General features: G+C 47.8%; 1 protein-coding gene across 1 annotated transcript in view; it reads left to right on the forward strand.

Moving 5' to 3' along the window:
* The first annotated feature begins 379 nt into the window (after nt 1-379).
* Nucleotides 380-16,879, forward strand: part of DNAJC11 (DnaJ heat shock protein family (Hsp40) member C11) — a 104,736-nt gene continuing 88,236 nt past the window's right edge. Inside the window, exons 1-2 of the mRNA XM_069948129.1 lie at nt 380-399; nt 1,976-2,263. Coding sequence (XP_069804230.1) covers nt 2,192-2,263 — 72 coding nt within the window. The 5' untranslated portion in view covers nt 380-399; nt 1,976-2,191. The remainder of the gene's footprint in view (nt 400-1,975; nt 2,264-16,879) is intronic.

The following is a 16,879-nucleotide window of genomic DNA, read 5'->3' on the forward strand; positions in this document are numbered from 1 at the left end:
CCCTCATCCCGCTGCAGTTATTACTGATCCCTCATCCAGCAGTTATTACTGATCCCTCATCCCGCTGCAGTTATTACTGATCCCTCATCCAGCAGCAGTTATTACTGATCCCTCATCCAGCAGCAGTTATTACTGATCCCTCATCCAGCAGCAGTTATTACTGATCCCTCATCCAGCAGCAGCTATTACTGATCCCTCATCCAGCAGCAGTTATTACTGATCCCTCATCCAGCAGCATTATTACTGATCCCTCATCCAGCAGCAGTTATTACTGATCCCTCATCCAGCTGCAGTTATTACTGATCCCTCATCCAGCAGCAGTTATTACTGATCCCTCATCCAGCAGCAGTTATTACTGATCCCTCATCCAGCAGTTATTACTGATCCCTCATCCCGCAGGTATTACTGATCCCTCATCCAGCAGCAGTTATTACTGATCCCTCATCCAGCAGCATTATTACTGATCCCTCATCCAGCAGCAGTTATTACTGATCCCTCATCCAGCAGCAGTTATTACTGATCCCTCATCCAGCAGCAGTTATTACTGATCCCTCATCCAGCAGGTTATTACTGATCCCTCATCCAGCAGTTATTACTGATCCCTCATCCCGCAGCAGTTATTACTGATCCCTCATTCCGCAGCAGTTATTACTGATCCCTCATTCAGCAGTTATTACTGATCCCTCATCCAGCAGTTATTACTGATCCCTCATCCCGCAGCAGTTATTACTGATCCCTCATCCCGCAGCAGTTATTACTGATCCCTCATCCAGCAGGTTATTACTGATCCCTCGTCCAGCAGTTATTACTGATCCCTCATCCAGCAGTTATTACTGATCCCTCATCCCGCAGCAGTTATTACTGATCCCTCATCCCGCAGCAGTTATTACTGATCCCTCATCCCGCAGCAGTTATTACTGATCCCTTATCCAGCAGCAGTTATTACTGATCCCTCATCCAGCAGCAGTTATTACTGATCCCTCATCCCGCAGCAGTTATTACTGATCCCCCATCCCGCAGCAGTTATTACTGATCCCTCATCCCGCAGCAGTTATTACTGATCCCTTATCCAGCAGCAGTTATTACTGATCCCTCATCCAGCAGTTATTACTGATCCCTCATCCAGCAGTTATTACTGATCCCTCATCCAGCAGTTATTACTGATCCCTCATCCCGCAGCAGTTATTACTGATCCCTCATCCAGCAGCAGTTATTACTGATCCCTCATCCCGCAGCAGTTATTACTGATCCCTCATCCAGCAGTTATTACTGATCCCTCATCCAGCAGTTATTACTGATCCCTCATCCAGCAGTTATTACTGATCCCTCATCCAGCAGCAGTTATTACTGATCCCTCATCCAGCAGCAGTTATTACTGATCCCTCATCCAGCAGTTATTACTGATCCCTCATCCAGCAGCAGTTATTACTGATCCCTCATCCAGCAGCAGTTATTACTGATCCCTCATCCAGCAGCAGTTATTACTGATCCCTCATCCAGCAGTAGTTATTACTGATCCCTCATCCAGCAGCAGTTATTACTGATCCCTCATCCCGCAGCAGTTATTACTGATCCCTCATCCAGCAGCAGTTATTACTGATCCCTCATCCAGCAGCAGTTATTACTGATCCCTCATCCCGCAGCAGTTATTACTGATCCCTCATCCAGCAGCAGTTATTACTGATCCCTCATCCAGCAGCAGTTATTACTGATCCCTCATCCAGCAGTTTTTACTGATCCCTCATCCAGCAGCAGTTATTACTGATCCCTCATCCAGCAGCAGTTATTACTGATCCCTCATCCAGCAGGTTATTACTGATCCCTCATCCAGCAGCAGTTATTACTGATCCCTCATCCAGCAGGTTATTACTGATCCCTCATCCAGCAGCACTTATTACTGATCCCTCATCCAGCAGCAGTTATTACTGATCCCTCATCCAGCAGCACTTATTACTGATCCCTCATCCAGCAGCAGGTATTACTGATCCCTCATCAGTTATCACTGATCATTCTTCCCGCCATTATTATCTGTCCCCGGGCAGCAGTAACCTGTGAGCTGTCCAGCTGCTGATGTCCGATAATCCGCTGCAGTTCCTCCCCCGGCCTGCAGGTGCCGCTGTGCTGCGCTTCCTCCTCCCCGGCTGTTCTACGTTCCCGCAGCACTCGGCGGTCAAGGTGAAAGGTTGTGAAGATGGCGGCGGCCTTAATGGAGGAAGAAGTGGAGAACGATGATTATTACGCGTTATTAAACGTCCGCCGGGAGGTGAGCGGCTGCCTGGGGGTGTGGGCCGGAGCCTGGCGTGGTGTCCGGGAGTGCGGGGCGGGAAGGAGCCGGGAGAGCGGCTGTGTGCGGGGCGGAGGGAGCCGGCATTGTGCCGTGACCCCGGGAGCTGTCACCAGGGTGACACCGAGTAACGGCGGCCGCCGGGCTCCGACCTCTGGGCGCCTGGCAGTGATGTGACCCCGTCTGTAGGAGGCGCTGGGGACACGTGAGGTCACATGGGGGATTATATAGGGGCAGCGTGTACAGCGCCCCCTGCCGGCCCGGCACTACTACTACTGTCACTACTTGTGGCCCCTAAATAATGTACCTGGAGCCCCTCACTAGTCTCCTCTGTATACACCTGCATTTTCTATATGCTGCCTTATACCCCCAACTGTGCCCCCCTCTCCACCAGCCCCTCTGCAGACTGTGCCCCCCTCCCCCACCAGCCTCTCTGCAGACTGTGCCCCCCTCCCCCACCAGCCTCTCTGCAGACTGTGCCCCCCTCCCCCACCAGCCTCTCTGCAGACTGTGCCCCCCTCCCCCACCAGCCTCTCTGCAGACTGTGCCCCCTCCCCCACTAGCCTCTCTGCAGACTGTGCCCCCCCCTCCCCCACCAGCCTCTCTGCAGACTGTGCCACCCCTCCCCCACCAGCCTCTCTGCAGACTGTGCCCCCCTCTCCACCAGCCCCTCTGCAGACTGTGCCCCCCTCCCCACCAGCCTCTCTGCAGACTGTGCCCCCCTCTCCACCAGCCTCTCTGCAGACTGTGCCCCCCTCCCCCACCAGCCTCTCTGCAGACTGTGCCCCCCTCTCCTCCAGCCCCTCTGCAGACTGTGCCCCCCTCTCCACCAGTCCCTCTGCAGACTGTGCCCCCCTCTCCACCAGCCTCTCTGCAGACTGTGCCCCCCTCCCCCACCCGCCTCTCTGCCCCCCTCCCCCACCAGCCTCTCTGCAGACTGTGCCCCCCTCTCCACCAGCCTCTCTGCAGACTGTGCCCCCCTCTCCACCAGCCTCTCTGCAGACTGTGCCCCCCTCCCCCACCAGCCTCTCTGCAGACTGTGCCCCCTCCCCCACCAGCCTCTCTGCAGACTGTGCCCCCTCCCCCACCAGCCTCTCTGCAGACTGTGCCCCCTCCCCCACCAGCCTCTCTGCAGACTGTGCCCCCTCCCCCACCAGCCTCTCTGCAGACTGTGCCCCCTCCCCCACCAGCCTCTCTGCAGACTGTGCCCCCCTCTCCACCAGCCCCTCTGCAGACTGTGCCCCCCTCCCCCACCAGCCTCTCTGCAGACTGTGCCCCCCTCTCCACCAGCCTCTCTGCAGACTGTGCCCCCCTCCCCCACCAGCCTCTCTGCCCCCCTCCCCCACCAGCCTCTCTGCCCCCCTCCCCCACCAGCCTCTCTGCAGACTGTGCCCCCCTCTCCACCAGCCCCTCTGCAGACTGTGCCCCCCTCCCCCACCAGCCTCTCTGCAGACTGTGCCCCCCTCTCCACCAGCCTCTCTGCAGACTGTTCCCCCCCCCCTCCCCCACCAGCCTCTCTGCGGAATGTGCCCCCCCTCCTCCACCAGCCTCTCTGCAGACTGTGCCCCCCCTTCCCCACCAGCCTCTCTGCAGACTGTGCCCCCCCTTCCCCACCAGCCTCTCTGCAGACTGTGCCCCCCCTTCCCCACCAGCCTCTCTGCAGACTGTGCCCCCCCTTCCCCACCAGCCTCTCTGCAGACTGTGCCCCCCCTTCCCCACCAGCCTCTCTGCAGACTGTGCCCCCCTCCCCCACCAGCCTCTCTGCAGACTGTGTCCCCCCTCCCCCACCAGCCGCCCCCCTCGGATGTCTTTATTTTTATTCATTATTCAGACAGTGTATATACGTTATCTAGTGTCACATGTCACTTTATTTAATTGTTGGTTTCTATAAGTTTTCCTGGACTCCTTTCCTTCAGTTGGCTCATGTGATCTCACGGTGACCCCCTTGGAAATTACATGTGTTTCTGTGCTGTCAATAAGGTCACCATTGTATCCATCAGAACCTTCCTGCATGAATGGACCCTTCCACACGAGGCCGTCACAGGGGGAGGCATATACTCTCCTTATAGTTACTGGGGATGAGTATACGGGTCCTGTCACACAGTTATAATACATGTGATGGCAGCCCAGCCTCCCTGACCGTATACTTAAAGGGGGAGATTTATCAAACATGGTGTAAGGTGACACTGGCCCAGTTGCCCCTAGCAACCAATCAGATTCCACCTTTTATTTTCCAAAGAGTGTGAGGAATGAAAGGTGGAATCTGATTGGTTGCTAGGGGCGACTGAGCCAGTTTCTTGTTATTATTTATTATTACACCATCCCCCCCATCAGGCAGAGATGGTACTGGCTCTAGCTGCCCATGTGATGCCGTGCTGAAGCATCATGGGATTAAGAGTGGATCTGAAAAGGGAGAGGATGCAGCCTGATTGTGAAGGTCAGAGGTCACATGACCCTGTTACAGCAATTACATGTATAAATGTATGCTGGGATAAAACAGATGAAACTGCAGGCATAGTGGGGGTACATTATACGGGCACACATGAGTGTTCACACATACAGGGTCTGCTGCAGCTTCTTAAAGGGGTAGTTCAGCAAAAAAAAAAATCAAATCAACTCGCCCCTAAAGTGACAGAGACTTGTAATTTACTTCTATTAAAAAATCTCCAGTCTTCCAGTACTTATCAGCTGCTGTATGTTGTGCAGGAAGTGGTGTATTCTCTCCAGTCTGACACGGTGCTCTCTGCTGCCACCTCTGCCCACGTCAGGAACTGTCCAGAGCAGCAGCAAATCCCTATAGAAAACCTCTCCTGCTCTGGACAGTTCCTGACATGGACAAAGGTGGCAGCAGAGAGCACTGTGTCAGACTGGAGAGAATACACCACTTCCTGCAGGACATACAGCAGCTGATAAGTACTGGGAGACTGGAGATTTTTTTTTAATAGAAGTTAGTTACAAATCTGTATAACTTTCTGGCAGCAGTTTTGAAATAAACGTCTGCTTCTGCTTCTTCTTCCTGGATCCGGCCAAACTTTACATTATGTGATGGCTGACTCCCCACCCGGCCGCCGCTCTCGAATCACACGTGCCAACCGGAGACGGCGGCGGTTCTGCGGGCTTACTGTGATGTACTGATTAATTACATTTATGGAATACTTTGGGGAGCAAGGACACTTGCTCCCCAAAGTATTCCGTAAATATAATCAGTCAAAAACACTGTATATTCCATTTACATACACATCCATTGTAATTCCAATGGAGTGTCCAGCAGGGGCGCACTATATATAGAAGTCAATGGTATTCATTGACTTCTATATATATAGTGCGCCCCTGCTGGACACTCTGTTGTAATTACACCCCTGGTTCGTGACGTCACGGTTTTTTAGAGAATCTGAAGTCTCCCTGATCTACTAAATTAAGGGAAATAGCCCTATATGTGCATTTCCCATAATTAATGTACATTAGAAATTTGTCTAACTTTCCATAAGTAATAACATATTAAAAATAGTTTTGGCCGGAGTTGTCCTTTAAGATTCCCATCATTGGGACTGAGCAGAGGCCGCCCCCTGAGGAGCCCCCCGTAGTATAATCCTCCTTCACCAAACCTTACAGTCAGCCCAATGCTGTAGACAGGAAAGTGTGATCCGTCACTGCCGTCACCTCTGCGGAGTCCAGTGATGGCGGCTTTACACCCTTCCGTCTGGCACTGGGTATTAGTGGTGTAAGGCCGGCAGGCACAGTGCTGATACCAGATGAGGTTTATTCTCTGCAGTTATGAAGGTAGCAGCGTTGGTGACCCTCCTCTGTGCCGTTATGGGGTGACCCCGCTCTGTGCCGTTATGCGGTGACCCCACTCTGTAATGATATGCGGTGACCCTGTACAGGAAACTGTATCTGAGCTGTTCACTCCGTCTCCCTCCTTCTGATACAGGTCATTTAACCAGTGTCCGTGGCCAGCTGCTGTTTCTGCAATCTGTAATGCCGGGAGGGTTAATAACAGTAGTTAGGTCATCAGCAGCCTCCAATCTGTCATGTGACCTGTATCAGAAGGGAGGGGGAGACGGAGAGAACAGTTTTCTGTGTTTACAGCAGAAAGCAGCAGCTGAGAACTGGGGGAAGGAGACTTAAAGGGGTAGTCCACCAAAAAAAAATTTCTTTCAAATCAACTGGTGCCATAAAGTGCCAGAGATTTGTAATTCACTTCTATTAAAAAAATCTTAAGTCTTCCAGTACTTATCAGCTGCTGTGTGTCCAGCAGGAAGTGGTGTTTTCTTTCCTGTCTGACCCAGTGCTCTCTGTTGCCTCCTCTGTCCATGTCAGGAACTGTCCAAAGCAGGAGCAAATCCCCATAGAAAACCTCTCCTGCTCTCCGGACTGGGAATAATACAACTTCCTGTTGGGCATACAGCAGCTGATAAGTACTGGAAGGCTTGAGATTTTTTAACAGAAGTAAATTACAAATCTCTGGCACTTCATGGCAGCAGTTGATTTGAAAGAAAAATTTTTTTGGTGGACTACCCCTTTAAAAGGTAATAACAAGTATGGAAGGAATTGTTAATCTCCATGGTTCAACTTGTGTACCTGATTGGAAGACCCCTTTAGGCTCAGTAATTCTCTGACGCTTTTCTGCACAGGGAAAAAGTGATGGAAAACTTTTGCAAGAGGAGTTTGTTTATTTTACAGAGTTCCCTAATGCTACAAAGGTGGAATGGTTACATAGCTGGAGAGTTTGGGGGAGCTAGTCTGCGTGTATATAATGCTGTTGTCCCTTTAAGGCTCCTCCTCGGGCGGCTCCGGGGCTCCTTATCTCTCACATACACGTCCTGGCCGTGGTCTCCGGTGACAGGCGGCAGTTTGCAGTCTCCGGCGGCTCAGACTTTCCATACGTTTTCAGCCATGCGCCGCCTGTAATTTACCTTCCTTTAGATCTATGAAACTATAAAACGGGTGATGCATTTTAATGGCAGGCACTGCTCCGGCCCGCAGCTGGGTGGGAGCGCGCTCCCCGGTGTCACCTTGTTGTGCAGGCTGGTGACCTTGTTGTCTGCAGAAAGGTGCAAACTTCTCCTGCAACAGAATGTGCTTCCCATGTCAATCATCAGGCCGTCATGGCCGGGACCAGGCCGCCTCTGGTATATACGTATGAAGTCTGATTGCATCATATGAGAGGGGGTGGGGGCCATAGACACAGGGGGCTACGAAGGTTTATACAATCCAGGGAATTCTAGGGCTTTGGATGCCCTCTGTTTCTGTATATGCAGATTTAAAGGGGAAGTCTAGGTTACATCTGTTTCCACTTCAAGGAAACCTGTGAAGTCAGGATATCCTAAAATTAAAGTGGTTACAGCACAGTATACAGGACCCTACTTCAATCCTGGAATACCTTTTTTCTAAATAGAATAGAAATGACAGATTTGCTCTCCCAAAGCATTATGGGTACCTTGGAGAGTCTCAATGCCCATTCACATTTTGCAACCATCATGGAACTCGATGATTACATCAAGATTGGTCAGAAGTTTAGGGTGGTTGACTTTTCCTCCCTTGACTTTAAAGGGGAACTCTGCAAACATTTTTTTCTTGTTCAGATCATCTGGCATCACAAAGTTATATAGAGTTTTTAGATTTGCGGAGTTTGCTAAAAGCTGGCAGCCTGCAGGTGGAGGGGGAAATTGATTTCAAGTAGGCACTCACCTCTCCCCGTGCCCGCGGTGAGCGGCGGGATCGGCCTCAGGACCCCCATCGGAAGTCAATTTCCCCGAGTTGTGAGGACGGGGGAAAATGCCCATTCCGGCTGATGCACTGGCCACTCAGCCCATCAGTGACTGGAGCGGCATCCCACCCCAGTCACTGAGTGGCCAGTCCATCAGCCGGGTCATGACATGGACACCCCAGAGATCCGGGAGCCCGGCTGGGGTACCGCTGCTGCTCTTTGTGGCCACAGTGCTAGGTAAGTTTCCCCTTTGCCCCTGCAGGCTGCAGAACTTCTGTGGTATATTCTTTCCAGTCTGACACAGTACTCTCTGCTGCCACCTCTGTCCATGTCAGGAACTGTCCACAGCAGGAGAGGTTTTCTTTGGGGATTTTCTGCTGCTCTGAATAGTTCATGACACCAGCCCATTTAAAAGAAAAAAAAGTCTCTGCATATAAGCCATGTGTAATAGCATCTCATTTCAATATGTGACCAGCTTTTTGGGGTTGAAAATACTACATTGCTTGAATCTCCAGGCTGAATCGCACTCTTAGTCTCCTTACAGGAAGCGCCATACAAGTTCCACTTATTTTTTTTTTTATGCAAGATCAGAATTAGTTAATATAATCTTTTGTCTCTATGGACATGAGGAGTTGCACAATTTTATATTTGTATATGGTATTTTTCACTAGTTTTTCTTCTCTGTGGGCTCCATTTTTAATTTTCTGTTTTCTCTGGGTGTAGACTATCTGCTATGAAGTCTCCATACATTACGCAAAGAGACAAGGGATAAATCTGTATAGAACACCCTCAGAAGCAGCAGCAGTATAGAGAACATTAGACAGCAGTATTGAGCAGTGTAAGCAGTATAGAGAACATAAGAGAGCAGTATTGAGCAGTGTAAGCAGTATGGAGGACATTATAGAGGAGTAATGAGCAGTGTAAGCTGTGATGCAGCACATAGATGGCATATAACTCTTCCTAGAATATTCTAATTCTAGCCAGTGCACCCTTCCCCTTTCTTAAGACTTAGGATGGCACCTGTTACAGTTCTGTTCCTACATCGTAACTGGCAGCAAACTAACTCTCTGTAGTCTGATCATGCATGCAACTTTCATCTGTTCTAACTTTGTATCCATATACATTCTGTAGGTAACTAAGGGGGAGGAAACTGATGGAAAAGGGTATGACTGCAGGATGGGACTACACAAGGTCCATTTGTTGTCTGTTACCATGGAGATGCAGAGTTATATCAAGTTTATGTTCAGAATAAAAATATTGGGTTGCAAAGGACATTGTCTATAAGCATTAAATATTACTGTGTATGTAATGTATGGGGGAGCTCTCCTCTCTGCCTATCTGGATGTATATGGGTCTGTATAATGTACGGAGGAGCTCTCCTCTCTATATGGCTGTATAATGTATGGAGGAGCTCTCCTCTCTATATGTCTGTATAATGTATGGAGGAGCCTTCCTCTCTATATGGCTGTATAATGTATGGAGGGGCTCTCCTCTCTATATGGCTGTATAATGTATGGAGGGGCTCTCCTCTCTATATGGCTGTATAATGTATGGAGGGGCTCTCCTCTCTATATGGCTGTATAATGTATGGAGGGGCTCTCCTCTCTATATGGCTGTATAATGTATGGAGGAGCTCTCCTCTCTATATGGCTGTATAATGTATGGAGGGGCTCTCCTCTCTATATGGCTGTATAATGTATGGAGGGGCTCTCCTCTCTATATGGCTGTATATGGGTCTGTATAGTGTATGGAGGAGCTGTATATGGTTTGTGCCATACCCGACCCCTCAGTTGTAAGATGAACACGTCAGAAGATCTTTAATCCTTATTAGCATTATTTATCCGCGGATTATCACTGTTTATCCATGGTAATGTCATTTCCCGCCATAGCCCCTGTTCAGACCAGATAATGGCGCCTTGTTATTATTTATAATTACACGTCTCTTCTTTGCATCCCGCTCTCCCTATACGGGGTTAATCCTATTAATTTTCCGTTCGTCGGCGCGGAAACTGTTTGTGAAGATTTACGAATGTCACTTGTCAGGAGGAGAAGGAAGGATGGCCCGTCCACTCCGCAGCTTCTCCTTCTTCTTTCTCGTCTCTATCGACAGTTTCCCAGCATGGCAGCGTCTCTTTCGGCGGCTATAAATAAAGCTATTCTTGTTGCCAATCTATGCATTTGGAGACATAAAGGGAATTGACAAGAAGGTCAAGACAAAAACGTTGTTCTGCACATCGTAAGGAGAGCGAATAATGCAAGCGCCGGCAGAAGCCTCCTCCGTACCTCCCAACCCCGGCCTCTATCGGCTCCTGGAGGTTTTCTTTTTCTTTTTGCCGTCCTTTTTTTTTTTCTATATAACAAATACATACGTTTGGCCGGAACGGTGACAGCTGTTGATATAATATCTCGGCAGATTGAGCCAGGAATATCAATAGGTTGTAATTTAACGTGAAAAGTACTGAGGTCGACATAAAGAGGAGCCTGTCACCGCCACCGAACAAAATAAGTCAAAATGAATAAAACATGGAAAGGTGATGAGAGGAGGCGAGCTGTACCCCTGCCAGATCCACCCCGGGGGCCCGGCGCTCAGACACATGCCCTTACTACAAGTCTATTTACAGCTCCAGAATATATGTATCAGCTCCACCGACCACCTCCACCATTTACTGACCAAAATCCTAAAAATACTTAAAGGGGTACTCCGGTGAAAAGTGTTTTTTTTCTTTTGGAATCAACTGGTGTCAAAAAGTTATATAGATTTGTAATTTACTTTAAAAAAAAAAAATCTCCATTCTTCCAGTACTTATCAGCTGCTACATGTCCTGCAGGAAGGGGTGTATTCTCTCCAGTCTGACACGGTGCTCTCTGCTGCCACCTCTGTCCATGTCAGGAACTGTCCAGAGCAGCAGCAAATCCCCATAGAAAACCTCTCCTCCTCCGGACAGTTCCTTGTCTTCTCATTGACGCTTCGCTCTGGCCCTTAGGCATCGATTTAGCACAAGATATTACTCTACTAAATATTGTATGTGATGGGCAGGAAAATGTATATATGTACACAGTGACCCCGCCGCCAGAATAGTGAGTGCAGCTCTTGAGTATAATACAGCATGTAACTCAGGATCAGTAATGTATATACACAGTGACCTCACCAGCAGAATAGTGACTGCAGCTCTGGAGTATAATACAAGATGTCACTCAGGATCAGTAATGTAATGTATGTGCACAGTGACCCCACCAGCAGAATAGTGACTGCAGCTCTAGAGAATAATACAGGATGTAACTCAGGATCAGTAATGTAACACAGTGACCCCACCAGCAGAATAGTGAGTGCAGCTCTGGAGTATAATACAGGATGTAACTCAGGATCAGTAATGTATGTACACAGTGACCCCACCAGCAGAATAGTGAGTGCAGCTCTGGGGTATAATACAGGATGTAACTCAGGATCTGTAATGTAATGTATGTACACAGTGACCCCACCAGCAGAATAGTGAGTGCAGCTCTGGAGTATAATACAGGCTGTATACATATACTTTGTGGCCTGCTCTTGTAGTGGGATGCTAGTAGGTTGGTGTTCCTGCAGGTATCTGTATTGTCACATCTCTTGTTATTTGGCAGTGACGGTTGTGTCTGGGTTTCGCACCGCTCCCGCCCGGCTGATCCTGTGATGTGACTTCTGTGGCCTGAGGCTGTGAGAGATAATACCGCTCGCCCACTGTCGCTTCGGTATTAGTCGGCCTGTTTTGCTTTCTTGCTGCCGGTCACAGCTCTGATAGTCTTTGGCTTTTTTCCCCCCTCTCCATAATTTATCTTTTGTATTCATTGTGCTTGACCTGGAGATAAGACGCTCGGCTTTACTTTCGGCCGTCGTCAGTCTTTTCCCTTCCGTCTTGGAAAAATATTATTTCCAAACTTAATCTGAACAAAGCCTAGGTGTAGCTCGCAGACATGTTTGTCATCTATGTGCGCGGTACGTTTTTTTTAATATTATTTATTCTTTTTTTTTGCCCAAAAGAAACACTGCAAACCCCACAATGTAACAGTGTCACCACGCGTCTCATTCATCTGCCATTCATTCATCGAAGCCATTTTTAACTATTAACGAAAAACGATCGCAAACAAGATTGTTTGTTGTTAACCTGAAATCGTTTCCCATATTACACAGAACGATGGTCGTTACTGCAATTGTTTTAAGGTCCTATAAGACAAAGCAATTTTTTGACGATAAACCCAATTTTGTTCACCCAATTACACGGAACAATGATGGTTACGTGTGATCGTTCTTGCGGTCGTCCTGTCCTCGATGATCGTTCTTTTCAGAGCTATTACACCTACAGAACCTATGGAAACGACCGAACAACGTGTTATTACACCAAACAATTTGTGAACGATCAATGATGATTTTTGGTCCGGACAAGCGATCAACAGTTTGTCGTTGGTCGTTTTAATTGCCTGCAATTACGCAAAACAATTGTTTGAATCCGAATGATATTTTGAACAATAACCGTCCTGTGTAATAGGGCCCTTACTCCATCTGAAGGAACGAATGCTGATTTACACTGAACGATAGCCGAACGATTAATGGTGATTTTGGTGTCAGCACCAAACGAACAATGAACGATTTCTCGATGGTCTTTTAATGGTCGTCTGCATTTACACAAATCGTTTATCATTATAGTTCGAAAAATCGTTATATCTGGATTTAATCAATAGTCGTTTTGTGTAATTGCAGGCAACCATTAAACGACCAACGAAAAAATCATTGACTGACTGCTCGTTTAGACCGGGACCTAAAATCGTGGTTGATTGTTTGGTGTAATAACATAACGTTCGTTCGGTATCAGAGGTGCTGTAGATGTAACGACTCTGGAGTAATTGGGGGAGCGATTTCAGGTTGTTTGAGATCATTTATCGTTAATTGTATCGCTTAATCCAATAGGACCCTAAGGCCGCGTTCACAAGTTCTGTACGGAACACGGATGTGGAATGCCTGTTAATGTTCTTCTTCTTCTGACCTCCAGTGCCCTGTGCATCCGCTGAATGGCGGGCAGATTATGACCCGGGCCAGCCTGTACCACCCCAGCCTGGTCTCGCCGCTGCTTACCTTGCATAAGAGCTGACTTATGTTGATGTGTTTGCAGTCTGAGTCACTGAAAATGAGACCACTTATCTCCACGCCGGCCGCTCCGTCATCTTAATGTTGTCTTTGGAATATCGAATACTTGATGCATGGAGTTTGCAGTGGAAGCCACTCTCTGATATCTCTAAAGATGCGTACAAGCGTAAGACTGGCCGAACATGAATAAAATGTGCCGCAAAATCCAAGGATTTATGAGAACAGTATAGATTTATAGAAATGATGCTGATGTCTTAGTTTCGGTACTGTTTAATAGAGTTAAATCTTAGAAATCCTCAATGGAGACTATGGATGGAGTTTGACAAAGCAGTGGTCACTTTCCAATGGCTCTCGACTGTAGCCTATAGAATGGATGGTCTTAAAGGGGTACTCCGGCAAATACCTTTTTCAAATAGACTGGATTAAGAAAGATATATAGATTTGTTATTTACTTATCATGTTATCATGGATGGTCTTAAAGGTTTACTTCGGCGAAAATCATTTTCAAATCGACTGGTTTTAGAAAGATATATAGATTTGTAATTTACTTCTATTTAAAGTCTTCCCATACTTATCAGCTGCTGTATGTCCTGCAGGAAGTGGTGTATTCTCACCAGTCTGACACAGTGCTCTCTGCTGCCACCTCTGTCCATGTCAGGAACTGTCCAGAGCAGGAGAGGTTTTCTATGGGGATTTGCTACTACTCTAGACAGTTCCTGGCATGGACAGAGGTGGCAGCAGAGAGCACTGCAGCAGACTTGAGAGAAAACACCACGTCCTGCAGGACATGTAGCAGCTGATAAATCCGGGAAGACTGAAATTTTTTAAATAAAAGTGAATCACAAAGCTATGTACTTTTCTATGAAAGATACCACTTCAAGGAGTTAAAGGGGTAGTGCGGCATTTAACATTTATTTCCCTCTTTCCCGTGTCCCCCCACCCCGGAAGTATGGTGCGGTATACTTTGCGGTAGTAGCGGTCGCTGACCGACACGGTGTGGAGTTATCGTAGGGACCCGTGTGAACCACAGGGCGATATGGCTTGATCAATTCATAATCCTATTCAATTCATATTCCAACATCCTGAAGTTGTTTTTTTAAAATAGGCTTAGCTGCATTAGTATCAGCAATAGGTGTGATGTGCAGCCGCTCCTCTCTCTCCATGTCGGATACTTACTGAATTGCTGTCGACCCCGGCCACCTCAGCTGCGATTGGCTAAGCATATTTATGCTCAGCCAATCGCGGCTGAGCAGCTGATGACACGGTAGAGGGAGGGGGGGCGGCATGAGGGAAGGCTGGAGCGATCTGTCCGGCCTCCCGAAGATGACGTTGTATACCGCACCACACTTTTGGGGTGGGGGTGGGGACACGGGGAAGGAGGCCATTCACTTAAATAACACACATTACAAAGTTGTATAACTTCGTAATGTGTGTTATTCAGTGAATAAATATTAAACGCCGCACTACCCCTTTAACACACAGCAGGCAATGATAATCCCACCCTGGAACTCGAAGGATCCACAGTTGAAATGCAAATGATCATCATTGTCTTTTCATTACCAAGTACGAGACGAAAATCTATTTAAAATAAGAATTTCATATATACTTTTTTTTTTTTTTCTCTCCACATTGCTCGGAAAGCCGAATTGGTGGGAAATGGTGCTTCAAAGGCGGAATTTGTGGGAAATGATAGTGAAGTTTATGAATGTTGAAAGCAATTTCAGATCTGAAGGCATGATGAAGCTGAAAGTAATCCATTTTTATGTATTTGGCTGTACTTTCTGTCTTTTTTTTTTTTTTCTTCGCCTTCTCTCCTCTCTAGAAAAGCTCACGCGCGTGAAGATAGAAGTAATGTATTTTTACAGCCGGTATCTTTTGCGTACGCTGATTAGAGGCAGAAGAAACAAAAGGTAGAGAGACGTGTCAAGAGGACGGAGCAGGAGGGGAGTTGTTGGCAGGTTGTAATAACGGCCCCTTTTGTGTCGGGTTGATGAACACATCAGAAGCGATGTTGAAAGGCCAACGAGAAATTATTCATGGGCAAAGATCAATTTTTTACCTCCTGTTTACCTCTAAGAGTCGGCGGAAGAACCAATCGGGTGACTGGCAGCGAGCGTGTGGTGCAGCCGAGGTGGGGCGCAAACGGAGCAGAGACGGCAGCCCAACGTGAGATCTCAATAATTGATAGTCCGGCTAGAACAAACAACTCTGACACTACCAGGGTTGTGTTCCATATTTCAAGACGCTGCTTTTTTCAGCCGAGATTCACAAAGTAGCACGTTGCCTAGCATCCAGCAGTGATCAAGAGGTTCTCGGTATTGACCCACACCCCCTATTGGCTTGGTGCTACTGTATAGCCAGGGCCACTCTGTGATTGTGTGTTTTGAATGGAGCCCATTGTTATCCATTTCACTGTATAGGGCTTTGTGGAGACTCTCCCTACACCTTACCTTCTTGTTCTTTCTTCATGTAGGCTTACGAGATTCTAAGTATGTAAAGGTCACATAGCACTAGGATGTGCCATAACATTACACGGGTTGTGTAGCCTTACATAATTGATGGCTTATCCTTAGGCAAAGTTTTGTTTTTTTTGTTCTTGTTTTTGGAAGGTGGTGGGTTTAAAATATACATTTGAGTCCCATTTGAACTAGCAGCTAACGTCCATTATTACCTCCATGTGCCGCTCATAAGGCAGCTAGACAGGCCAGGAGGGACTCCGTAAGGTCCATAAGGTGATCTCCAAGAATGGGTTCATACCTAGATCATTTGAGAGCACCTCCACATGGATGAGTGTTCCTTAAAACAGCTCAAAAACATCACCCAGACCATAACACTGCCCCCCACCAGCTTGTGTTCTAACCGCAATGGATGCAGGATATTTCTCTCCTATAACGCCAATGTCCAATAGTTCCCTGAAGCAGAAAACATGACTCATCAAAGAAGACTCGTCAGAGAAGGCCCTTTCCCAACCAGCGGAGGAGACAACCCTTTCCCAACCAGCGGAGAAGACAACCCTTTACCAACCAGCAGAGAAGACAGCCCTTTACCATCCAGCAGCAAAGACAGCCCTTTACCAACCAGCAGAGAAGACAACCCTTTACCCACCAGCAGAGAAGACAGCCCTTTACCATCCAGCGGAGAAGACAGCCCTTTACCAACCAGCAGAGAAGACAGCCCTCTACCTATCATTAGAGAAGACAGCCCTTTACCAACCAGCGGAGAAGACAGCCCTTTACCAATCACCAGAGAAGACAGCCCTCTACCAACCAGCAGAGAAGGCAACCCTTTACCATCCAGCGGAGAAGACAGCCCTCTACCTATCATTAGAGAAGACAGCCCTTTACCAGACAGCGGAGGAGACAGCCCTTTACCATCCAGCGGAGAAGACAGCCCTTTACCATCCAGCAGAGAAGACAGCTCTTTACCAACCAGCAGAGGAGACAACCACTTACCATCCAGCGGAGAAGACAGCCCTTTACTGTCCAATCCGATACTGTCTGGAAAACGAAAGACTTTTCGAACTCTAAGTTTGTCATTGACCTTCCATCTGCTCCAGATTCCTGTACACAATAAGGGCCCTATTTCTCGCTTTGGTTAATAAAGAGAATGATCAGCCAATGAAACATTCATCGGCTGATCGTTTCTTTAGTTTCAGACCTAAAATCATCAGGTGCCAACTGCACCTCGCTACGTGTAGTAGCGATGAGCGTCTGTGCAGCCCTTGCTGCCCAACAATCGGCTTGTGTATTAGCTCAGTAAATGCTAGATT

The sequence above is a fragment of the Dendropsophus ebraccatus genome, chromosome 12 (genome assembly GCF_027789765.1).
Source record: "Dendropsophus ebraccatus isolate aDenEbr1 chromosome 12, aDenEbr1.pat, whole genome shotgun sequence".
Lineage (NCBI taxonomy): Eukaryota > Metazoa > Chordata > Amphibia > Anura > Hylidae > Dendropsophus > Dendropsophus ebraccatus.